Here is a 26,942-nt window from a genome sequence, read left to right as displayed (position 1 = left end):
TTATGGCTGCCATAAATTGTGTAATGCTAAGAGCTGCTACATTCTGTTCCAGTGTATTAATTACTTTATTACAACCCTGCAGCAATGTTACTCAAATAAGTTATTTTCTAGGACTAAAATTACTTACCAGTGCTGTCATGGATGTTTTAGAATCAAATTTTAATTATTGTTAATGGTAGTTTGATGCTTTTGTGCTTACAAATAAAAATGACAATTATCTGCTGGCACACACACCCCACGCCCTCACATGCTGTTCAAGAGGAAAACAGCTCCCCAAGGAACCCATGCATATTGCCTGTCATCTTGCCACGCATCTCCACAGGGGAAAAAGGAATAGAAAGGACTCTGAACATCTCGGTTGCTGTGTATGAGAGACCCTGATCTGGTCAATCCACAGCAGTACCTCGTTTTGAGATGATCCTGTACATTGGTGAGAGGCAGCAGCAGTGTGCACGTGTCCTGGCTGCACAGCACCGCTCTGGAAGGGGAGCCTGCAGGCAGCACAAGCTCTGAACTTGGATCAGCACACAAACACACCCCAGCACACCCCTCCAGACATGCCACTCGGCACTCCTACGAAATAGGCTTTGACTACCAACAGCCACTGATGCTGTACTGCTCTTAAGTTACTTTCATAGCATGTTAACATTCACATGTTCAGCCAGGAACTGGGCTTCTATGTACAATGTCTGTTCCTTTCACGACTCTCAGTAATGTTGGTTATTTGAAAGACGGTTCCATCGAATATTACTGCACAGCCACTTATTCCCAGCCCATTGAAAATTCAAGTGCAGCTGCATGTTTTAGTGGAAATGTTTGACAAAAGGCTGTAGCTTTGAGCTTGTTTGTTGTCAACAAGCAGCAGAGCTTAGCACACTGTGGAGAGGACACACTTATACTAAGATCACTTACCCTGCATACCCCCAACAAGAGGGGCTTTCAATGCCTGCAACTTTTCAACTGCAAAACCAATTACATTAGGAAAACAGCAAAGATTAATTTGTGATGAATCATTTAGGTTGCCACATGCCTGTATAATACCAGTGGTATTGGTAAGTAAGTCCTATCAAGAAACTTCATATTCCCCCTTAATTGTTGCAACTGCTGGTATCATCAATGGCCTTACTTTGAGCTGTAGATCTTGGTCCCAAGTACCCAGCCTGCCTCACGGCTCTCCCTGCACACAAGGGCAGTCCATTAGCTGTTTGAGTGTGCTGTCACCCAGCATGTGCAGGCAAACAGAGTTGTTTTTTCCTAATGCTTTCTGTAACTTCTCCAAATCCCATTCACATTAATCTAGCCTGCATATAACAAGATTGGTATCTCAGCCAGTTAGCAGATGCTGTTACGTAAATAGCCTCACACTTACAAAGAAACATGTATCTAGTTAACGGAGAATTAAAGGGAGCTTACTTTCATTGCAGAAAATAATTCCAGCATAGAAAAGAGTGATCACAAGAGTGTTACTGCTTACAGTTTTCAAAGTATAGATAGCAAAGAGTTGGAGAGCTCAAGTTGTGAAAAGCAACATGCCAGTAGTGAATGGCAATATCAAGAGTGATGCATATTTAAACAGTATTTAACTCACTAGGCACAGCCTGTTGCATTCAAACCCATCAACAGAATGCCGCTGATCCAAACAGTTGGATGGCAAATTATTTTTATAATACTTAGCAGTTGGATAAAGTTTTCTGTCTTTAAAGCAAAGTAGAAATGCCAAGCAGCCAGCCAGGAATGGTTTTACTTTCATGTCTGCAAATAACCTGAGCTCACAAGTAAATAATCTAGTATCCCCTCTCATCTTGAACCCTGACAAATACCTGCCCTCTCAGCAATCACCTCGTACCCCTGACCCTACTTGGCTGCTGTGCATTTTTTCCCCAAGTCAGCTTTACATTTGGAGAAAATCCATTAGTAAATTTTAAAGCTTTTTACAAGTCTCACATTCATTAACAGGTGCCAAATGCTTTGGACTTCTCTTACAATACGTGTAATTTTTGTTTTATTGGTGTAAGTGGTACAATGCATTCATTAACGATGGGCAACTTCTTGGTGTGGTTGTTAGTCCATCATGTTCACAATGACTTGCTCTAAGCTCAGAATGGATTAATGTGCTAATTCTAGTACTGAGTGCTGAGTGCTGTCATAGTGAGTCCTTAGTGCTGTTCTAAAACACACCTTTTTTTTCCCAGCCATCCATCAGTGCATGAATACTATGACCCAAACGACTACATGGGAGGAATTCATCAAGAAATGGACCGAGATGAGTTGGAATTAGAGGTACTTGGTCTTTACTATTTCACTTACTGACAGCTTACATGCACTTGTCATGGTTTTTATTTGTATATAAAGCAAAAAGACATTTCAAAGCAGATACTTACACAGTTGCTTATTAGTTACTTTGCAGGTTGGAAACCTTATTGATACCTTTAGCAGTGTATTTAACTATGCACCTGGACTGATGAGCTAGAACTTCAGTTAACAAATTAACATAAATAATGAAGTCATTGACTCCATTCATTAAATTCTGTATACCTGTGCTGGTTTAGACTTTCCAAGTTTGTGAGTGGCAGGCACTGTTCCACATAGTCACAATAAAAATGTGAGTTTCCCTTAAAATATTCCCCAGCTGAGAAACAGATGTTCTTGATCATATAATTTAGAAGTACTGTAAGTTTACAAGACAAGACCAGAATAGATTTGCCACTATACTAAGCTGTTCCTCTCTTTTCATATGTATACATATGTAACTTCTAAGTAATGAAAATTATAGATAATAAAAGTTGAACCAGTCACGAAGGTATGCAAGTCCATTTCCCATTGCCAAATCTTTAAACATCACTTGGGATTTTAGTACTTGTATATCCCATCAGAAGTTCATCTTCAGCTTTCCCATACTTAATTTTAATAAGCTGCTCCCAACCATTCAGAGCACAGCATATAAATTGTGGGCCTTAGTTCTGCAAGACACTTAAGCTGTACTGACCCACTGAAGTGTTTTAAATTGTTTGTAATAAATAGCAGTAAAGTATCTCAATACTTCAAATACTGCCAGCAATGTCTGACCCAGCTAATCCATTCAAGTTTATCAGTAAGTGAATAGTTTACTCTTAGCTTGCTTGCACTTCTGATTTCTGATTTCTTAGATCCTGGCCCTGCTAATGCCTATTTGTCAGAGCAAGCAATGCTGACCTGTCTGTAGCTCTGTTTAAATCAGCGGTACATTTATCAACAGCTTCAGTGGGAGCAGAGTTCAGATGTTCTACAAGCACGAAGTTGTTCCCTTCTAGAAAAGTGTTTGTGGGATCAAGGACTAAAACCCCATAAAAAATGTGCACGCGGTTTTCAAATGCTGCAGATCTGGTAGCAATTCATCTCGGTATACAAACACGAATCAAAGGCAGGATAAAATCAAAGTGCCAGTAAAACAAATGCTGTTTAGCAGACTTCAAGGCCTTACTTTTCAAACAAGTGCATTTTTTTTTCCTTAAAGAAAAACAAATACAATACAGATTTCAGACTTAAGGGAAAATGTAGAACAAATCAGTATTTTCTGCCAGTGTCTTTTCAAAAACTATCTTTTAGGAAATCTAATATTGAGGAGAAATTATATTGCTTCCATTAGAACGTCAACCAGTTGAGCTGGAAACAGTTTAAACACATGCACTTCAGTAGCCAGACGTTAATATGCCTTAAACCACAACATTAATAATTTTGACATTGATATAGTACTTCATGGCAAGAGGTGATCAGCTCAGTAACACAGGGAGATGAACATTAGAAAAGTCTCTGTAGCCTAATAGCGTTCTTAAAAACCACTAAAGATTCTTGTTCAAATTGTAGAGACTGTGATCAATGGGAAGGTCAAAGTGCTAACAGGGACTCAACTGGCTAGTTGCTTTTTTGTTTGCCTTTTGATAGATACGTTTTAAAAGACCACAAAGGCACTGTTTCATTGACTGCAGCAGGAATGTCTAAAGTAAGAAAGCCATCAAGTCAGCCTTCTGGCATCCTGTGTCCATAAAGCGTGCTTTGAATTTCAATCAGAAGCTCCTCGTCTAAACTTTTATGGCCTATAACTGACTGGCTAGTGATTTGTAACAAGTAAACAAGGCAAAACCAGTGAAATACCCAAGTTCACAGCAAGTTTCTAATGTAAATATCCGTAGGAAACAATTTAGGTTGGCAGTATTGCCAAGATGTCAAAATTGTGTTCTCATTTTTACCTCTCAATATTTGTCTTTAATGGATGACTCAGAGGTAACTGCCATATATTCCCTACTACAAAAAAAAATACAGACCATTTCTTCTCCTTTGAAGTTTCCATGCCACAAAGAAAGCGGGACTAAATCCTCAACTACTGTTTTATTAGAAATTAAAAGTATATTCATTCTTCACAGAGGCCCAGCCAGAAGTCATTTCAGGCTCATAAAGGAAGAATAATGTCACTCCAGGATTCCTCGGCAGCATTATGCCTTAATATGTTTATTCAAACAAGTCTGTCCAGCTGTCAGACACACAGCCCAAGTGAGGCCTTTCTCACTGTGTTCACTTTCTCACATTACAAGGGAGTACATTCCACATCAAAAAGGGAGCTTGTTCTCTCCCATCTGACTTTCTGTCTTTACCCTTTCCTATATGCAACTTGCACTTAGGTCTTGCTTTCTTTCTGAGAACTGTACTCAGCTGGATGGCGAGTTGAGACTAAGTAAATCTCGGGGCTGAAAACTACATGAAATGTTTGCTAACTGCTAAGAAACCTCCCTTCTGATACTCACTCGATCTTGGACAGAAGTGAAGCCTTCACATCAAAAGAGTGAAGTACAACAGATATATGCAAATAGCTCTTTGCCCTCCCAGCACACAGCTCAGTGTTCCAAGCATAAAACCGTAACATCTGATGAGCGAGAAATAAACACACTGAGCACGAAAATCTGGGCTTCAAAATTTGAAATTAATACTTCCCTGCTTTCAGGAAACCATAAATAAAGCTGAGTACCAGGTTTTCAGGCTCTGCCCTTTACTGTGTACTTCAGTACTGTGGTTGAAAGTTTGCTTTTACTTCTCTCATCTATTTGCAAGACACATGGGAATCAGTAGGCTCCGTCACACACTCTGCAATTTTTATTCCATCTTGGCTGTAAAGCGTTTGAAAGCATATTTTATGTGAATATATTTCTTTACAATGAAAACTCCTGCTCTGCAGGGAGTTGCACTGATCAGGAGCTTCTCAAGGCATTAATGTCTCTGAATACAAAGGACTTCAGCCCTAGCAGTGCTGCTAACGCAGTGATTGAATTTGTAAAGAATTAAAAAGCAGTACCTTCCTTCAACTTCGTAACTGTGCTTTTTGAGGCAAGTATTTGTATGTTCTTTGTTTGGAACAAATCCAACAGTGGTAAAACATTCCAACTTGCTGACAAGCTAATACTGAAAGGTTGTTCTCCCCTAGCTCTCTGGAGGACTTCAAACTGGCCTTAACACCTCTTTACTGCATGAGAAAGGTCTTAATCATGGACGGCTGGCCATCTGCTTGGCAAAGAGCCTGGGCATCTTTCAAGTTACCTTACTCAGGCATCCTAAAACTTTTTACCCGGGTGAGAAACAGTTTTATCCGGCTTTCCCTGGCACCACTAATGACTTAAGACCAGTCTCTGTGGTCCATCACAGAACTACCATCACAACGTTGGGCTGGCACAATAACCTCCAGGCAGGTTTTTACTTCTTCTCTAGTGTGAAGGATGTTTGAAAGAAAACCTATTTTATGAAATTTTCTTCTCTGAAAAGTGGAGGGGTTGGATTTTGGCTTTTACCTACATTGAAACCACATTTATAGGGACAGACAAATGTAAAGATCACTTTCCTTATCTTCAAGACAGAAGAACAAGATTTTTCCTTCTGCTGAATCGAGGTCAGTTGCCAAAATGAGTGAGAAGGCCTCATGCATTATAAAAGGAAATAGTTCTTTATCGATAGTTATTTCCCTGACATGCTTTTCTGCGTGAAACTTCTTAATGGAATAGCAAAAAATTGCACTCTGCTGGTCAGGTGTGTCAGGACACACACAGCACTTCTTAGAGAGAGAGACAAAAGGACAGAGTACTTATTATGCAGGCTTTGGATAATGCTTTGTGAATGTTTGAGCTTACTTTACCCATTGTTGTCCTCTCATTTCAGAGTTCCACTGCTCATTTCTGTCTTGTTATAGAAAGGACGTAGATTTTTTAAACAGGCAGGCCATAAATTTAAATCAGCAGTACAATAATTCAATAATCTCTTGCAAATGAAGGATCTTCTGATCTTAGAGAGGTTAATTTACCATTATCACTTACTCATAATTCATTATTATGAGCGGTTACAGGTATAATGTCATAGAGCATGTTCATTTCTTCTTGTCTTGCTACAAATGCCATATGGATTTCAGCAGCTAGCTCTTTGAGCCCTCCTTGGCTCAACATTTGATAAAGAGCCAGTAATCTTTCAGCCAGTTCTCTTTTGCAGACTCTATTGTGTAATACCATACAAATATTTCTCTTGAACATCTTTCAAAATGTCACTTTTTTACCTTTTACAGAAGCAGATTTTCATTATTTGTGTGTTTAAAAGTTACATCCTATATGAAAATTTTACATTTATTGTATTAATGTAGCCCCGGTAACCCACACTTTGTGGACATCACTGTTGTCTGCTAATTAATTTCTGCACATCTAGACCAGGTGTTGAATAACTTCAGTGTCTCCCTTCTGCAATGTAGGTGGCTGATAGGTTTCATATTGTTTTATAAAGAGCCCCAGTTGAGCAGTAAATACGCTTTCAGCTGGTGACTGTACAGTGCACCAGCCTGATCTGAAAGAGCAGGGCCTGGAGGGGTCTCTGTGCACGCAGCGGCTGTTCTCTGCAGCAGGACCATTGCAGGATCAGGCCCTTGGGCTGCACAGATGTGCAGCACTAAGACACAGGAGTAAGAAACAGCAAGTCTTGTGGCACTGCAAAACTACACCTACAAAGTTCTGTAGACCCATGTTAATTCCTGGTACAGTTACACAACCAGCCGTAACACCTTGTACTTGTGCTGCCAGTTTTCTATTTCCCCCCTTTCATGTACCTGTACATTATACAGACTTGACTCTGAATATGGAAAATAAACTTTGCTTTGAAGACTCTGGTTTTGATTCTTCAACTCCAACCGGAATTGCACACTTTTATCTCTCAAACATTTCAAACCTTTATGATTATATTAAAACTTCACTGACGCAAAGACCTACAGAAAGCAGCTGTTTCTATCTTGAAGTTCCCAAAATTATCATGCTTGGGTAGCATCAAACCCACTTATTCTGTTCCGACAAAGGACTAGAGGGATTGTACCCAAGGGTAAGTCTGTCAATTACTCACTCATAAAAATTCAGGTTCTAAACACCTGCTCTAAATTTTTTTGTTTGCTTTAGCTTTTTGCTGCTTTATTTGTGAGTTGTTTTTAAACAATATATATATATGGTTTCCTTTTAAAGTACATATTATTTCATTTACCAGATGATTTATTACTTTCCAGTATAGCACAGTTGATGTCTTGGATGGTGCTTTTTACCTATAAACCCATACGTACTTTTTAATTATTTCAGTAATACCCTTTATAGTTGTACACCGTTGGAAAAACACCTATTGTTAAAACATGCGGCAGGTAAAAATGAAACTGATAGCTTAGTCCCTCCATTCCTTCTGCTTCAAAAGGTGCTGGCAAGTGTTTATGGTTACATAGGACCTATTTACATACTGACCAAGGTCACCATGCTTTGTTGTTTGATTTTGTGGGTTTTTTTTTAACATTATATATACATACGCATTTTCACTACCAGTGTGACAAACAGCAGAATGAGCTACAGCACTAGTTTCTTGCCATATTGTGAAAGCAGTAAACTTTAGAAAGACTTTCCCGAAGATACGAAATCTTTTTGTTAAAGTATGCTTGAAATATGGGAATCATCCTATGCCTGAATTAGGCCTAATTCATGAATTCCCACCTCATCCCCATTTCACACCCTGGTTAAATGTGGAATGAACGCATTGGCTGCAGTGGCGTTCCCAAGGATCAAATGAGATCACAATCGAATCCACTTTGTCTCATCTTTTCATCTGAAGAATTTCCATCTCCTCTCTAAAAAGCCCCCAAAGCTTTAGAAGTCTGAAAAAAAAAACCACTACCAAAGCACTGTATTCAAACCCTTAAGTAACAAAAGGGGGAGAAAAAGAGCAGCAGTTCACCACAGATACTATTGACTGAAACCATTTAAATACCATCTGAAATGTCACTGACATTTACAGCCACAGTTCTTTTTGGGGAAGAAAAAAAGAAGAAAGAAATTACACATGTTGACAAGTAAATAACATGAGATTCCTGATCTTGGCGGCTGTCATCTAGACATGCCAATAAATTATTCATATCAGCTTGTTTTACTGTCTTGCCCCTTACAAATGGCACAGTGCAGGTCAAAACAGAGACACATTCAGAAATAATGAGTCCTGTTATCAGAACTTTTCCACTGGAAGGGACAGGGCCATGCACAGACATGAGATTCAGGGTCAGCCCTGGGGCTGGGGCACCCCTCGGATCCCACACAGGGATCTTTGCCTGGTTCCACTCTTTCCCTTCTCAGTAATGGGGCTCGAACCCCACAGTTGCCTCCTCCATCCTGCCTGGTGTTAGCTGCACAGGAGTGGGACCTTTCAGAGCCTTGTTCACTGCCAAGCACTCTTCTAAGGTGTCCTGGGTTCAGCAGTAGCAGTCATTTTTTCTCCTTCTTAGTAGCTGGTGCAGTGCTGTGGTTTTGACTTTCGGCCTGGAAACAGCACTGATAACACCAATGGTTTTAGTTGGTGCTCAGTATTGTTTAGTTTGACCAAGGACTTTCTGAGTCTCATGCTCTGCCAGGGAGAAGGGGAAGCCAGGAGGAAGCAGAGACAGGACACTGACCCAAACTAGCCAAAGAGGTATTCCATACCACAGCACGGCATGCCCAGGATGTAGAACTGGGTGCAGTTACCTGGAAGGGTTAGATCACTGCTCGGTCGTACTGAGTATCAGTCAGCAGGTGGTGAGCGGTTGTATTCTCTTCCCTTGTTATTTCCCTTATTATTATTATTACTGGTGGTAGCAGCAGTGATTTGCGTTATACCTTAGTTACTGGACTGCTCTTGTCTCAACCCGTGGGAGTTACATTCTTTCGATTCTCCTCCCCATCCCTCCAGGAGCCAGGGGGAGGAAGAGGAGGGAGTGAGAGAGAGACTACACGGCTGACTGAGTTTAAACCACGACATAAGGGAAGTAAAAAACACAACTACAGTTGCTATTACACCTCTACCTATGAAGAAACATCTTCTCTCCCTGATATCCTCAGGACTGACACAGTAGTGGCAACAAGCTGGTTAAGCATACAAGGCTCCCCAAGGTCTTTAAGGCTCCTGGCTGTCCCTGAGTAGCAAGAAGGTAGAGCTGAAAGGTGGATGGTCACACTAACTGTGCACTAGGCAGGAGCATCCTGCAGCCTGTGGGCATCTACGTGGATTTTACAACCCAGTGTCACAGAGCAGCAGCAAACATAGGAAAACACAACCCACATGAAATCCTCATGGCAAAAAAAGCAGAGGAAGCACATAGTTTTAAGATCACTTAAATGTCTCCAAGATTTAACAAGACCACCAAAGAGCACTAGAATAATAAACCATGACCTGCTGAAACCAAACCCTTGCAAGAGATTAAAGTGCTTATTATATTTCTATTACCAATACCAACTGCTTTGCTGACAATGTATTGATCTTCAGTCACACTTTTAAGAAATTTATTACATCATCTTGTAAAGATTAGACAAGTTCAAGTAATAAAGTATTATGTATTTCTCTAAAAAGCCAGAAAATTTCCCTGCTTATAAGGAAATATATATCAGCTGTGGCAAATATTGAAATCATACTTTGTAAGTATTTTAGTGTTTGAAGTCTTACCACTACATGAAATATAGGTAATTTTTCTTCTTTAAGATCAATAAAGGGTCTGTTTTCAAAATGACTTCATATTGATTGAAGGGTCAAAAATGCCCCAGGTATTGATTGTCTGCATATAATCACGTTTTGCTCAGTAAGTTAACCTCGTCCACAAGTGAAATGAAAAGAGATCCACTATATCACTTAAGCAAAATATATTCATTGTATTTGAAAATTTGCTTCCATCAGTCACCAGTGTCTCACTGACAGTGGGTTTGCTTTCCCTTTTTCTTTCCTTTTTTTTTTTTTAAACCTCAGGAAGTAGATTTACATCGAGTGAACAGCCAGGACAAGCTTGGCCTTACTGTATGTTACAGAACGGATGATGAAGATGACATGGGTATTTATGTGAGTGAGGTAAGATTGAGCTGATTTCCATAAGATACAATTTGTCATTAAAATTGCAGTGTTGGACATTTAGGACATTCATCCTCTGTTTGTACCATGTGTGAAAAGGAGTCAGAATGCAGTAACTGGAAGAAATCTAATTATTATTCCTTTCCTCCAAACGGAGTGAAATCCTGCATCCACTGAGCCAAACTTCATTCTGTTAGCATTTAGTGTTCATTTTTCCCCTAACACAGTCTCAGCATTCAGTTTCAGATGATGTTTTCAAAATATTTTGAAAACATATATATTCCCCCTTTAATTTTTATTGTCTATCCCAGAAACAACATAAAATAAAGACGAAATCACCACCCCGCACTTCTATTTGCAAAGATTTGGGGCCCTTTTGTCTCTTTCTGCTCTCTTTCATGCAATAAGTAGCATTTTATACATAATCTTTTTAGCATGCAAATCCATTTCAAATTAGTAACAGCAGTTTGGGGAAAGAAACTCATAACTGAATCTAAAATCTGCCATTAAAATGCATCACTTAAGATATAATCCTTCCTGCTCTGTATGCAAAAAGTGGTTCTAATCAGAGCACTGTGTTGTAAAGCAAAAAGTTAAATTTTGAGGTAACTCAGTGTCATGCAAACATGATAAACCTACATTCTCTGAAGACACATATCAGGAAGAAATGGGTTTGACTTCATCATTTTAACTGGCATTTCACTTTTTGTCTGACACAAGCAAGAGTAAGTCCTATAATCACTAATCGGGACATAACACTATAGATATAGCAGCAGCAACAGACACACTAGCTTACAGTATCAGTTATGTTAGCAATACTGGGTTTACCACAGGAAGTAAATACTGAGTTCTCAAACCTCCAAAGCACTCACAGCTCTCTTTATTTTGTAGATCGATCCCAATAGTATTGCTGCAAAAGACGGTCGACTCCGAGAAGGGGATCGCATTATTCAGGTACACGTGTAAATGGTTGGAATCTGCTAACACACTGCAACCTGCTACAATGTCTTTATTTCAGCATAATTTCTACAAATTATTCCCTTCTGACTGGTATTTATGTACTTCCTTTTAATTTTATGAGGGTATTTCCCTTTCCTCTGCCATATCCCAGTCAGACTTTGATAGTCCTGGCCAGCACTAACAGGGACATTAGTACTTGCTCAGGAGGCAGAATGTCCAGTTCTGTATGCAGGCATGAGTTGTCTTCCAGATGCAACAATCCTACACCACAGGGGCTTTGTCAGAAGTCTGCATAGACACTAACATGAGTAGAGGTCCACATCCCATCCAGTCTCTGGCAGCAGCACACACAACCTCAACCTCACCTGTCCCACACTAGGATGCTCCTGTTCCTTCCCACCCACCAGACCTGCTGTTTGATTCTGCTCCTGCCTAACTGTGCTTCTCCAGTTTCTCTCCTTGTAACAAAGCTCTGCACATCACATGCAGAGGTGTGGAACAGCTTCTCATGTCCAAACCAACACACTTCCCCAACACTTACATGCTGGAGATGTGAACAGTGTGTGTGCCTGGCCCACACAGCACTGGGATCTGCCCAGCCATGCCACTCTGTAGAACCATCACAGCAGCATTTAAGTATCCTTATGAAAAGATTTCATTGTGTTGCTCTTTTCTTTAAAGATCAATGGCATAGAGGTACAGAACCGAGAAGAAGCAGTGGCACTTCTCACCAGTGAAGAGAGCAAGAATATCTCCTTGCTTGTTGCAAGACCAGAACTTCAGGTACTGTAGGAACTTAAAAAAAAAACCCTCTCTTTAGTCTTTATCAAAAGATCTGCGGTTTTGTAGAAAGAATTTTAATCTACTTAAATCTACCAGATCTACCCAAAACCATGTTAACACAGTTTGACTGGACATATAGGTGATCTAAAATAATGGAATTCAGCAGTCATGGCACTTATGTCTATATTTTCAAGTTCAATTTATAAGGTGTTTGGTGATTTATATATGCTGCAATGCTATTACAAACATCAGTGCAAGGTATTATGGATGGTTTCAAGCCATGGCTTTGAAGAACATACTGAACTCTTAATTCCTATAGCTATTGATTATCCATTCATTAAAACACCTATTCTTTAGCCCTTTATACTCCATCTCTTAATGCAGTTAAATACTGTCAAGAGGCATCCTCAGCTGTAATAAAAGGTTGAACCAGATCCCTTTGTAGAGCAGGAATTAGCACAACAAAGATGTTGAACAAACAGCCATGAGCATTGTTCTTTGATCTGTCTCTGCTGCTCCTGCTGGGAGAGCAACCCTTGCCAATACACCTGGAGACACAGGATCAGGCTCATGGCTATCCTGTCAGTTTGGATGCTTCTAATCTTCCCCTTGGGGATGACTGAAGCTAGGAGTAAAGAAGTCTCACAGACCCCTAGCCAGCATTTTTCCCTCTGGCCCTTGATGCCACCTCGCACATGGTGTGCTCAGGCTTTGGGCTCGGGAGTATTTCTGTACATTCTAATCAAGTCATGCACAAACCAGAACAGCCCCAACTCTTAGAATTATTTCCATGGATGAAAAGGCTGGGTTTGTTTTATATCTGTTGAAGATAAAATCATGCTGCTTGAGATGAAGGTGGCTGTGAGGGGAGGTAGGACAGTCAGTACCCACACTTAGCACAGGAGATGTGTGCTCCTTCTCACGAAATGGCAGCACTGTCACAGGAAGGAATCCCCTGAGATTTCTCAATGACTTTCCACAAAGAAGGAATGTAATTTAAGTCAGTCTTCATTCTTTTGACAACATTTGGTTTGGTTTTCCCTCCCTTTTCACATAGCTGGATGAAGGATGGATGGATGATGACAGAAATGATTTTCTGGATGACTTGCACATGGACATGTTAGAGGAACAGCACCACCAGGCAATGCAATTTACTGCCAGCATGCTCCAGCAGGTACTGCCACTCTGTTGTGCAGCGGTGTCAGAATTTCACATTGCACTCCATATTCCAGCACTGAACTTGACTGAATACACTTAGTGTCTCAAATAACGATCAAGGCAAAAGGGCTTTCTATAAAATCAAGATATTACATGACTGCCCCAAACCTCATCTTGGGGACCAAAAGGTTTTAAAATGTTACCTTTTTTTTTTACTTTTGCCTCTAACAGCAATGGTCACAGTTAGAAATCCACTGTTCTGCCTGTGGTCACTGACAGTATAAACTATGTGTACAGTAGATAGAGCAGTCAGAGGGCTAACTTATAAAATCCCCTATCTGATATGCATGCACATACTGAAAGCACCCTGCCTCCCGAAACCTTAAAATCCAAATAGAGGACTCAAGCAAATGACTCAAGTAAGGTCTAGGTATGGGGAGTAAGGCAAAGAAGAAGGTTTTATATAGCAAAGTTTATATACAGGGCCACAGATATGGGCTTCTATTCCCCATCGTTCTGCCACAATTCATACAATCATAAAAGTTCATTAATAGTTTTTCTGGTTTTGGCTGGAGTTTTCTAAAACTATATTCTCTGTGGCATCTGTGTGTTTTGAAGAGCCATATTCTCTTGGCACTGCAGTAAACTGGATACTTTTGGGCTTCTAAGTGGGAGAAGAAACATTTTGGAAATGTGACTTCTACCACTGTTGCTATATAACTGCTGAAAAGCAGACCTCAGGTTCTTCTGAAAAGGACGTCCACAGCAGGCTGTGGGTTTGGTCACCATTTCATCCCTGGCAGTGTTCAAGGCCAGGTTGGACAAAGCCTTGGGTGAGATGGTTTAGTGTGAGGTGTCCCTGCAAGGGGGTTGGAACTAGATGATCTTAAGGTCCTTTCCAACCCTAACTATTCTATGATTCTATAATAGAATATAATACTCTTACCACCCAAGTCAAAGCAAAGATGCAGAAAGTGTAACAAAGATTAAGAAAATGATTGAAAAATAAACACCCTGAAATATTTCATGTCCTTGCAATAATTTCTCTGTCTTTTCATTTTTGCTGTTAGAAGAAGCATGAGGAGGATGGAGGTACCACAGATACAGCCACTATTTTATCTAACCAGCATGAGAAAGACAGTGGTGTGGGGCGCACAGACGACAGCACTCGTAACGACGAGAGCTCCGAGCAGGAGAACAACGCGGATGATCACACCACCTCCTCCAACACTTTAGGGAGCCAGAAGAAGCTGATGTACAGTCATGACACCCTGGGAAGTGGCGATATGCAGTTCAGCAACGAGTCGTTTATCTCGGCCGACTGCACAGATGTCGACTTCCTTGGCATCCCTGTGGATGAATGTGAGCGATTCCGGGAACTGCTGGAACTGAAGTGCCAGGTGAAGTCTGCCAACCCTTACAGCCTGTATTACCACAACAGCACTCTGGATATGAGCAAAAGCGACCAAGAAAGCGTTGACAGAGAGCTGGAGATGCTGAACGAGGAGCTGCGCAATATCGAGCTGGAGTGCCTGAATATTGTGAGAGCTCATAAAATGCAGCAGCTGAAGGATCAGTACCGAGAGCCCTGGATGTTACATAACAGCGGGTTCCGCAACTATAACACAAGCATCGATGTTCGCAGGCACGAGCTCTCAGACATTACGGAGCTCCCTGAGAAGTCTGACAAGGATAGCTCGAGTGCCTATAACACAGGCGAAAGCTGCCGCAGCACACCACTCACGCTGGAGATCTCCCCTGACAATTCGCTGCGCAGAACTGCAGAAGGCATTAACTGTCAAGGTAATGAGGGGGCAGTGGCATATAATGTCTCCCAAAAGAATTTATTTGCTAGCTCAGAAAGTCATGAATCCAGCACTGGTAAATGCCATGCCTCTGTGAAAGATCCTGACCTTGGCAAGCAGCTGGAAAGCAAGGAGAGAAAAGCCAGTGATGGAAGCAAAAGCCCTACTCACAGTCAGAAACCTTCTGGTTCCTATGTATCCCCATACCATCACTCACCATATAAGCATGCTCATATTCCTGCCCATGCACAGCATTATCAGAGCTACATGCAGCTGATCCAACAGAAATCTGCAGTGGAGTATGCACAGAGTCAAATGAGTCTGGTGAGTATGTGCAAAGACTTTAATTCAAGCCAGAGTGAACCAAGGATGGAGTGGAAAGTCAAGGTCAGAAGCGATGGAACCCGCTACATTACAAAGAGGCCAGTGAGGGACAGGCTGCTGAGAGAACGTGCCATAAAGATTAAGGAGGAGCGCAGTGGTATGACCACCGACGATGATGCCATCAGTGAAATGAAGATGGGCCGTTACTGGAGCAAGGAAGAGCGGAAGCAGCATTTAGTGAAAGCGAAGGAGCAGAGGAAGAGGCGCGAGTTTATGATGCAGAGCAGGTTAGATTGCTTAAAGGAACAGCAAGGTGCAGAAGAAAAGAAAGAGATGAATATCATTGAACTGAGCCACAAAAAAATGATGAAGAAGAGAAATAAAAAAATATTTGACAATTGGATGACAATCCAGGAACTGCTAACCCATGGCACTAAGTCACCAGATGGCACACGGGTGTACAATTCCTTCCTGTCAGTGACTACTGTATAATCACCATTGCTAAGTTATGTACATAAAACACTACCATTGGGGTAGAAATCAATGCCTCGTTCAATGTGGCAAGAGTTTTGTATATAAGATACAGTCATCGAGTTTATAGTTCAAATACTGAACTCTACAACTGTGGGTGCCAGGATCTCCATTATAAAGTGGAGAGGAAGCTTGCCCATGTCCATCAATGGCAATATTAGCAGTGCTTTTTGGAATACTGATGGTACTTTTTTACTTGTTACCTTTTACATGAAGTGTTTAAATATCAGAAATGTATTAACCATACTTACACAGGTAATTTGCTTAGACTATATTCATATTAAAAGGTACCCATGCTTTTCTTTACCTAAAAGTTTGCAAAAAACCCACAGGGGTAACTGCACATACCTATTTTTTGTGAAACCATATTTTGTGCTATTCTTTTGCTGTTGTTCACTTCTACACAGAGTGCTGTTTATCAATATTTAGCTGATGGTTTAAACTCAGAATTAGAGTCATTTCTCTTGTAATATTTGACATTTATCAAACAGCAGTTTTTAGAGTTATGCTCAAAATCTAAACAGTTTCCTTTTTAAGGTTTCTGAAGACAGTCTATAGGTTTCATCTGAAAAGCCTGACGCAGAGGACACTATCCTGCAGCTTTAAAGGAGTTTCAAGCATGTTTGCAAATGTTGCAACCTATTGAAAAGATGTGCATGTACAGCTCATTTGTTTCTGTAAGACAGTTTGTGGAATTTGAAAAGCCCATGGTAGTAACTGTTTGCTTTATAGATTTGAATGTATTGAATTATAAAAGCAGTTCCATGAAATCATCATTAGCTATAAACGTTAACAAGTAAAATGAAGTCAAATAAATTATTGTTTTGTATTTCAAACTAGTTTAAATTCTTTTGACTCCCCTCTGGTTTCACCACGTAAGAGTGTTCTTTCCTCAAGCGTAGCTCCTGTGCTGCAGAAATGCCTGGACAGCCTCCCAGAGACAAACCTGATGGAATACTCTGCTTTGTGGGGAATTTTTGTGGCTTTGTGGGGAATTTGGAATGAGGTTTTCTAGAGGGAAGGAGGGATGGAAGTAAGAGGCAAGAGAGAAGTACAAGGAATATCAAAAGCAGAATCAAGCAATGCATATCTTCAACTCACAAGGCATTTAGGATGACCTGTGAGAAAGAAATAAGACTTCTCTCCTGTTCTGCTTTGGTTTGTGGTTTCTTAGTGGTATTTAAAACCCACCTAAAAACTACTACCCAAAAGTGTATCTTCAGCCCTATAAATTACCAGTGCCCCTTGAAATCTGGCACTCCTGTCAATAAGCCTCTGTAAATTTATCTTCAGATGATATTTTCCTTTGGGATAAAGTACCGATCCTAGTAGAGTCTATGAAAGATTTTATGTTGACTTTGCTAGAGCCAGGATTTCACCTGACATGTTACCAGCCATTATCATCATGAGTGATACAGTAGGAAAAACACATGATTTTCACAGCACTCTGACTCTTCAACCTAAGACACTTGCTGTCTGTGGCTTAAATCTGCTTTACGCTGAGTTCATGTTCTGTTCATCCCAATTGCAGGTGTGAGAGCCACTGCCAAATACTGCCTCTCCTAAAGTTCAGATGCACAGGCACAGCTATGATTAGTGTGGAATCACAATCAGGCATGAAAAGACAGTTAAGCCATCTTTCATCTACCTGGAAATACTAAAGTAAGATTTTAAATGCTCTAAGGAGAATTATCATCAAGGTGCTCCTCACAAAAACAGGCTGCTTTGGAATAACTTCACAGGTAATGTTTCCTTTAGGCATCAGTTCTTAAGTGCCAAGCTTTGCATGCATGTGCATAACAGCAGAAAAGTATTTGGGAACTCAAGTGTGATGTACAGAAATTACACCAAAGCATCAACAGTACAAAGTTCACATTCTTTAACATGTTGAAATAAAATTATTGGCCAAGAATTATTCTCAGACCTTTTGAGGTTTTCGTCACTAAACATTTGTTGTTATTTTGGTCAGTTAAAAATCACCCCTCTCCTGATGATTTATTAACTAGCAGAAGTTCATAGAGTCTATCAGTTTTCCTGGAAATCTGGACAAAAGCCTTGCAAATCCTTTCCCGTTCTCAGGTACCTTATCACACACTCTTTTTCATCAGAGTACTTAATGTGGTGGTGTAAAAAGGAGGTTTGGGGTCTTTCTTTTGCTTGCAAGGGAACATTGGAAATTACCATAACGTTAGTCCAAAGATGACCTCATTACAGTGAAATAAATCAGACCAGAAAGCAGCCTTTGATGCCTGAGAGGAAATATTTCATCCAACAGCTTTTCTGAAGATTGCATTGTAGTACATACCCCAGTGATTAAAAGGTAACAACTGAAATTATTCTAGTTGCCTACAGGACATTGCATTCAAGAAATCTCCATTCAGCAGTGGAGATTTCATCTCCAGTCTTACAACAGGCTTTAGCTGAAACCCAGTGCTCTCCACCAAGTGCTGCACAGCCCTGCAGAGCAACAGAGCCATCCTCACAGAATGGACACAGGGGCTTGACTGCAAGATGCTGACTCAGCATGCTGGATTGTCCTTGGCTCGACACTCAACTTCAATCCCAATTACTCAGGCTCCTGCAGGGATCAGTACTGGCAGATATGCTCCTTCCATGAGGAGGGCCCATTCTAAATGTTGTTTGAAGGGAAGGAGCAAAATGGAGTGTTGCTCACCTGAAAGTATAAGTCTTTTCCGTCCCTCTCCTGTTCCCTTCCTCCTCAGCCACTTGACTGAGTGTAATCTCAGACTTGGCTGATAACTGATCCCAAAATAGTCTGTACACAGGAATAGATCCTAAATTCTAAATACACAAAATGGGAACAAGCAATTGCCAAGCACCCTGAGTTTTACCAGAGCCTTACAAGCTCCCAGCAGCTCTCACACAGCCGTTATTCATTCCTACTACCCCACACCCCACTTCCACCTTTGCTGTGGTAGCAGCATGACACCATTACAGACCAACACCCCAGTCCCCATCCTTGACCAACACATACCCCCCTTCAGCAAACTAGAGATGTCACCAGGATGCCCTGGATACTGGCCGGTGCAGAATTTAGCCTGATTCTTTGCAATGAAAATAGGCTCTGTGTCAAACTGAGGTCAGGTTCCCTAAACTGCAGAATGGCTCCCAAATGGAAGATCTATAAAAATGTAAAATACTTATTTGCAAATAGGGTTTCAGTCGGCATGGAATCACCCAGTGTAGATGTGCGCTGAAATGGGAAAGCCCTGAACCAAACCTAACAGCATTGTTTTGTAAATTGAAAGAAGAGAACTTGCACAGTAGGGATGGCAAATAGAATGAGGTAACACAACATATTGCCCAGGGACTGCTGGTTGAGAACTCATTAGGATTAGAAACTGAAAGTATGTAAATTAACCAAATATAATTATCTGCTAGTGGCCTTTGCAAATAGGTTACAGGATACTTGTTAGCAGAATTGCTCAGATGCCTGGGAGCCATACAGAGCAAGCCATGAGCCATTTAAACTCCTTTTTGTTTCATTTTCAATTGGGTTTAAAGCAGTTGTATTAAGGATTTATTGGAACATAAACTAATTAGAGGGAAAGCTCAAAAAAACAAAAGAAAGGCCAAAACTGTCACAGCAGATACTGTACATCCAGCCCAAGGCCCCTGCGTTTATTAGATGTAAATTCTTTAATGTGACAAAATAGCTAAGGTTCTGCTTGGGATTTCATCCCAGCAGCTTCATTTCTCCATCAGAAGAGCTTCCAGCCAGAGTCAATCTGGAAGGGAGGTGGCTGTCTTGCGTGAGTACAGCTCCTCAGCTGCCCAGGGTTTGTGAAGATGTGCTCACTGGTCAAATGCAAACATGTAGAATTAATGTCCCTTTTCTCTCACTGTCTGTCATGACACAACGTAGTACCGGATTCAGGGATTCTGCAGGCAAATCTCACTCCCAGTTCATGGCATGGGAAACATGACTGGCCACTGGAGAACCTGATGGTACTCGTGGCAGCGGTATATTATACATTAAAAAAAAATAAGGGGGGGTACACATAAGGTTTAGCTGGGCTGATTCCATGCTCGAGCATGAGGGCTTTAATACACAGGCCTGACTCAAAGCCCACTTATGTGATCTGAAAGACTCCAACTAATCTAGAGGGTTTGAAAACAGGCTATTAACTTACATAGTTAATTATCCTAAACTGTATTAGTGAAGGGTATGAAGAGAAGGGCCATCACAGCCTCGTATCCCAGAGCACAGCTTGCGTTTCTGCTGCTGCCCACACCTCCCACATACCAGCTAATGGCCACTTAAAAAATATTAATCATCCTACTAATACAGTGCCACCCCAAGCTGTGCCCTGCTCCAGGAGATCTGTGTTAGAGCTCATATTACAAAATAAATGGTGCAACTATTCCTGTTGCAGGACTGATCATAAACCAGGCTCACAAGTTAGCAGGCACTGCTTGCAAGCGTTCCTGTGTCAAGCCCTCCTCTCAGCTGTGACCTAAACCTTCTTGCTGGAATCCTAAAATGCCCTGAACACTAGAAATAGCCTCATTTCTGTAGCATAAAAACATGCAATGGCCCACTATGAAAACTAGGTAGAAAACAAAACCAAAATGAATTTAAAAGCTAAATGTCTACTCTACTGGATGCAATCTACCTCTTCGAAAATTGGGAATTAAAGCTTCATCTGAATTCTGTTACCAAAATCAACATCATGGATCTAACAGCATAATCGCAATGCTCTTTACTGAGCAAGTCCAAAATGGGAGCAAAGTTCTACTAGTTTCCTATGGAAAACTGCCCTCTTCTGAGGCACAGAATGTTTCTTAGAGGAGATTTTATCAAATCAATTAATAATGAAAATAATGACTTGGTAACAATGCTCTAATTGGGGGCTTAATTTACACAAATATAATGCCAATATTAGAAAATCAGGGTAGCTCCACTAGAGTCAAAGCCTGAATGAAACTCTGGGCTGACAGTCTCACCTTTTCTTTCTATATAAAATCAAAGTGATTTTTAAAAGATAACTACATTTCTCAAAAGTCTTCTTCTAGCACCTCTATGAAAAATCAAGTCAAAGCAAGCCCAAACAGTCCATGCCTATCTCTCCCAGCAGATGATGTTGGCCTTATGTAATGGCTTTCTCACACCCTACTCCCATCTCTCCCTTTACTGGGAAAAAATGAGTCAGCGAAGTCAGAAAGGGACCTGAAAGAACAATCCCTGCAGGTTTGCAGTTGGGTCTGGGCCCAGCTATGACTCGGGATCAATTACATATGCAGGATATCACATACCTAACGTACACCAAAAACAAACCCTGGCCAAGTCTGGCTCTGCTTCTATGTCCTTAAGGACCTAGTCCATCTCACACGTGATATGATAACCACAAAACATTTTAACATTAAATTATAAATCTGTTGTGTTGGGACTAGAAAAATCCCCAAAGGCTTGGAAATGCCTTCATTTCCACAACATAAAAATATAAAATGGCTTGCTCTGAAACCCAGGTAGGAGATTCTATTATAAAATACAAGCCTAAAGAATGGCACTTGCCCAGAAACATGGGGTTCAAATCCAAATGCTGACAAATCCTAAACTGCAAAAGTGCAAAGGGGCATGATAGCTTGGTTGGCTGGGTCATGGACTGCTCTGTCTGGCCAGGAGAGAACACGTGGTCTGTCCTTTCACATAAGTTTGCCAGGGAGGAACTTTAAAGGTAATTTCTTTGACAATCCATCCTTTTTATGTTAAGCAACTGCAGGACCATGCAACAGGGAGCCCCATTAACTGAGAGAAAGAACTTCTCTGTAAAAGTGAACTTTTGTTGACCTTCTCTCAAAGAAAATACTTTATCATACTGGAGTTGAGGCCTCCCAGGTGTCATGGCGAGGCTCGGACCAGGCGGGATTCCATTGTCCCTATTACGAGAGCAAGCTTTGATTTTCGATAATCCATCCTTCAGCTTAGCTGAGCTTTGTTAGCTTAGAATGCCATAAACAAAGACTCCCCAAAAGGCAAATCCATCTATAATTGTTTAATAAAAGTAAATCAAAAGGCTCTAAATTGAAAGCACCCAAGCTTTGACAAATTTCTGCTTAGCTCCAGTTAAATGCAAGCATCCAACATTTACCAGTCCACAGGGCTCGAGGCAGCAGCCAAAATAAAAGCAGCAATAATTTCCACAAGCAGCACAACTCGGTTACATCATAAGGTCCAGTAAGCACAGATGCCAAATGTAACAAAAAACAAAGCCAATTTTACAGAGCTATTCCAGAAAACACTCCTCTGCTCTAGTGCATTTGAAATCTGATTCAAAGAAACCCCAGACTTCTGTTCACAAACTGAACTCAAGGCAGAGGCAAGCACCACATGAGTGTTCAATAACAAACTGATAAGCTTTTTTTAGTATTTCTATTTCAAAGCCATCAAAAACTATCTCTAATAAGGAAAGACTGACCCTTCCTATATTGCTTCATTTATTCTTTCTGGAAGTCTTTGTAGGTATCTCTGCCCATCTGTACTACAGAATAATTGAGGCTGGAAGGCCTGGAGATCTTCTAGCCCCATCCACTGCTCCTACATGACACTATCAAGGATTACTAAACCTGAGATAAACAAAGAAAGCTGCAATCTGTGACACCTTAAGACAAAGCCCAAAGGCACAATGAAGCAGGCATTAAAGGGGGAATTAATAGTTTCAACACAGGCCTCCAGCTCTCTTCTCCACAAGCATTTTTTGCTGGACACTACAGCGTGTCCTTCATGTCCTAGTCATGCCAGGCTTTTCATTAAGCACTCTTTGTACCAACTTTCCTAATGCAGACAATGGCAGAGCCTCAGGTTTTAGAAAGGTGATGTGAATGGCCCTTCAGCTGTGGGACAAGGCAGTGCCTGTATTACCAGAGTCTTTTGGGTCCCTGGACCCAGGTAAGCAGCATGCTGGCACCATCCCTGTCCCCATCGGTGACCCCAGGCACCCCACAGCTGGTCGCTGTGTCCACGACTGGGAGCCAGGCTTTTGCATCTTGCTGCAGAACTGTTGTACCACAGCCCTGAATGTGGTCAGGCATGAGGAGAAGCAGTGTGCAAGGCTCTCACTTGACACACAAGACTTGGCAGATGGTTTTGTATTTATCCTATTAAAATATCTGCACTGGAAGCAGCACATACACCACACGCCCAGAGGACAGAGAAGGTTACACAGCTTCAGGTGTGCACACAGCAGTATTGTTCTTTTGAATTATTCAGGCTGGGGAAAAAGTCACATTATTAAGAAAAAGTAATAACCATCATACAAGACATCTGTGTGTATTCGTGAGTCACTGTGCACCAACTCTTCTCTTTCCTGAGTCCCAGTACAGTTTCCAAGTCCTTTATCTAAGCATAAACAGCACCAGTCACCTCTCTCCACAATGGAAGCTTCACTTGACTTTATGGGAGCAGACCTTGCTGAAGAAAAGTAGCTTCACTCATGAGCATTAATAGCTTATATATCAAACACCCTCAAATGAGAAACAAAACCAAAGCTCGAAAACCCTTTCACCATGTTTTACAGCACTGTAGCATCTGTCGTTTTCAAAACTAAGTCAGAATAAATATGGCAATTTCAGTTTGTGAAATGTGGCTGTTGATGAGTGCAGAGAAATATTTCAAATTAAATGGATGAACATCCATGTGGCTAAAGTAGTACAAATAGGACGAGGCACAGCTGGTACTTTGTCTCCTAACATGGAGATTAGTGTCATCAGCCAGGGTACACAAGCCCAAAATGCAGTAATTCTGCTAAATAACAAGTGCCTGCCAAAGGGTTTGTGTATTCCCAGCACAGCTTTAAACCTCAAGTCATCACCAACATCTGAGGCAACAAGGTGGCCTTAAAAATGCAGTTCAGACTTTCATCCTCTCCACTGTAGGAGGAGGAAACCTGCTTCCAACTCAGGTTACCCATGTGCCAACCCCCAAGCAGTAGCAAGGCACCCAGCAAAGTACTTCATAATATTCTCCTTTTTCCTTTAACTATGCCAGCAACCCCTCAAACATCTCTCACCTCTCTTGTCACTTTCCTGGTTGATCAGTTCAGCCAGCAAAACTCTTTTCTTAAAACAAACAGGAACACGACTTACACCTACAAGGTCAGTGACCAAGCACATCACTCATCTGAAAAAGTACTAACAAATTCTTTTAAATCCATTTGGACCAAACTAAGAATCTTCACTCCAATGACGCCCACAAATGCAGCCAGCACTTTCCTATGAAAGGTAAGTCAAATACTCTCTGAAGACTGATACACCAGGTAGACCTCATCTGCTCATCAAATACATAAATGGTTGTGGCAAGCAAAACAGAACAATCTATTCCCAGGCAGAGGTACGCTATTCTCCTCTGCAGAGGTAGAACTGCTCCAAAGCAATTAATGCCTGATGAAGCTACACCGTACAAGAGGGCTAAAAGGGTTTAGAAATGAGTACCCACAGTGAACAGAGAACATTACAAAAGGCAGCAACTGCAAGCCTGTCACAGGATCTGTATGCTAGCTTGTGATTCTTCCCCACCTTGGACCAGTCTGAAGTGGGTTCTCTCTCAGGAGTGGCAGTCTTGTGTGAGATCTCACTACAGAAAGGCAAATCTTCAGGACTATCAGCCGGTGGTCAGATGTCAAGAGGAATTCAGCCAGGACAGGAGGTGACCAGCTAAAAAAACACTGCCACTGAATAAAGCATCTGTAGTCTTCTCATTTAGCCAACAATCACAGTGCTCTGCTCGCTGTCTGTTTGCTCCTGCCTGTACAACCAAACTTCTCCTTATAGGCCACAAAAGTATGCTTGTTCAAACATTGACACAAAGGCCCTTACTTGCATAGATCATCAGGCATATGGAAACACTACAGCAGGTTATTCACAAGGCCTCAAGAGGTTTCACCCTTTCTCTGACTTAGGAATGAGGATGGGAGTGAGGGGAAGAGAACTGCTGACACATCAGACCTCCATGCGTATCACCACATGAGCCAGGACACACAATGAAGTGTTTTCATCTCTTGTTTGAGACATTTCTAGTCTCTTCCAATTCAAACGGTGTCCTCTCTGTGGTACTGAAATACAAATTCAGCTGCAACACCATTGGTGAGAACAGGAAAAGAAGAACCGGATGCCAAGTGCAGCAGCAGGAAAAGCTCTCTCCAGTAGATATATATCACACCAATGTCATGAGGACCCTTCGTAATGGATGAATCCACTTACAGCTCCAGTCTTGCTCAGTGTAAGGCTCTCATCTCAATGGGATGAAAAACGGGCTGAGGTTAAGACAAGGGATAGAACATGACAACGACAAGCTCAGCCACTACACTGAAGCTGGGCATGGTACCTAAATGAAAACGTGCACATGTACTTGCGCATCCATGCAGGAAAGCAACCACAAACAGAACATCTGAGGTTAAACCACGACAACATCCTGCCTCAAAGGGTGGCTGCAGCCTTCAGTGCAATCTAGGAACAGTGATTGTTTCATACACACAGGCACACTGGAAAACCTGGATGCAGTGGAATTTGCTTTGCTGACAAAGCCCAGACATCACAGGGGCCAGAACTTGGCTCAGCAAGGATTTAAGGACCCCATAGTCAGAGATACAATTAACGTACCAGTTCAGATGATTAAAAGCAGTAAGTGCACTGCTACATAGGGAGATGGGAAGTGCATTCACTTCTGGTTTCTTTTTGTGAAGCAGAGTTACTACAAGCATTTAGCAGATTAAAAAGAATAACATTTTACTTGAAATACAAATCAAACTTGTTCAGAAGTTGCTATTTCTTTGGAGAGAATAAAATTAGATTTGTATAGACTTTTTTTAAAGGATGTTTTATTTTGTTTGATAGTAACATAGAATATTAGATACTAAAATAAATCTTAAAATGCTCTGACACAGTTACGCTATTTAAGGATAAGCCTGGATTATTTGCAGAAAGCTGGGAAAACCTTGCAAAAGTCTCTGCCAGCAGCTGACTGACTAGTTCTGAACGGGGACAGATGTAAAAGCATTGGTACTCTTTGTAAATTTATATTCTAATAAACAGATTTAAACTGAGACAAGGTATGAAATGGCTGGGAGTCCTCAGAGGTTAGTTCAAAACTCACTAAAGGTAGTGGATTTTTGATCAGGCCCTTATGAATGTAGATCCTTCCTACTATGGCAGAAAGATTAGGCCATACCTTATCAGAGCCTCCAACACCACAAGAACTGGCACAGTTAAAACTAGATCTGAATTAGATCTAGACTTCCTGGCTAGTAATTTCCAGCCACAGCTGAAGGAAGCCAGGCATCTTCTGCCAGAAGATGAATGATTTATACCCATGAAGTCACCATCTCAGATTATTCCTATCCTGACAAGTCTCAACTGAGGCTTTCTTATTGGCAATCTTTAATTGATAAACTAGTCTTATTAGTTCATTGTCTTTCTACCCACCCACTTGTAAACAGGCCAAAGTATTGACAGCAAGGAGTCCTCCCAGTAAAGTACTTATGAGGAGGGCCCCAGTGGAGGAATTTCCCAGGCAGAGCTGAATACAGAGAGACGGAAATTTCTCCGCAAAGATCTTCCACTGTTCTAAATAAGTGATCCAGTGAAGCTTTACTGTCACAGTCCAGAATTGGGTGATTGTTCTCACTGTAACAACTGTCTTTCTTATACCAAGATGAAACCTCTCCTGATGCAACTTGTGCCCATTGCCCTTGCCTTCTCCATGTGGCTCCCTGTGAAGACCTTCCCCAGTCTGTGTGTCTGTTTTGAACGGCAGAGACCAGAACTGGACACAGTTCTCGAGGCATTGCCTCACAAGCACCGAGTGTGATGATCAGAAATCTTATAGGGGGGAGAGGACAGGATAAGAAAGAAAGGTCAAAAATACTATCTACCAAGATTAGAGTTGCTGTTATGTGAATAGTGAGAAAACGACCCATCCTGCCTAATAGTTGAATCTCAATCTATGAGGCTTTTTTGCTTTTATGGCTCTCTGTC

At 41.3% G+C, this 26,942-nt stretch overlaps 1 protein-coding gene and 1 long non-coding RNA gene across 3 annotated transcripts in view; one reads left to right on the top strand and one right to left on the bottom strand.

The window, feature by feature from the left end:
- The window catches only part of PDZRN3 (PDZ domain containing ring finger 3), a 143,822-nt gene extending 127,036 nt beyond the window's left edge, over nucleotides 1-16,786 (top strand). For both annotated transcript variants that reach the window (XM_062630347.1, XM_062630348.1), the window contains 6 exons: nucleotides 2,193-2,280; nucleotides 10,291-10,389; nucleotides 11,281-11,343; nucleotides 12,031-12,132; nucleotides 13,190-13,306; nucleotides 14,361-16,786. In XM_062630347.1, coding sequence (XP_062486331.1) covers nucleotides 2,193-2,280; nucleotides 10,291-10,389; nucleotides 11,281-11,343; nucleotides 12,031-12,132; nucleotides 13,190-13,306; nucleotides 14,361-15,911 — 2,020 coding nt within the window. In that variant the 3' untranslated portion in view covers nucleotides 15,912-16,786. The remainder of the gene's footprint in view (nucleotides 1-2,192; nucleotides 2,281-10,290; nucleotides 10,390-11,280; nucleotides 11,344-12,030; nucleotides 12,133-13,189; nucleotides 13,307-14,360) is intronic.
- Nucleotides 1-26,942, bottom strand: part of LOC134169621 (uncharacterized) — a 640,302-nt gene that overhangs the window by 357,013 nt on the left and 256,347 nt on the right. The gene's annotated exons all lie outside the window — the stretch shown is intronic.

Source organism: Pezoporus occidentalis, unplaced genomic scaffold (assembly GCF_034315485.1).
Source record: "Pezoporus occidentalis ecotype Australia unplaced genomic scaffold, CSIRO_AGI_Poc_V1 ctg35, whole genome shotgun sequence".
NCBI classification, from domain to species: domain Eukaryota; kingdom Metazoa; phylum Chordata; class Aves; order Psittaciformes; family Psittacidae; genus Pezoporus; species Pezoporus occidentalis.
Note: the sequence above shows the minus strand (reverse complement) of the source record. Positions and strands in the feature narration are given on the sequence as shown.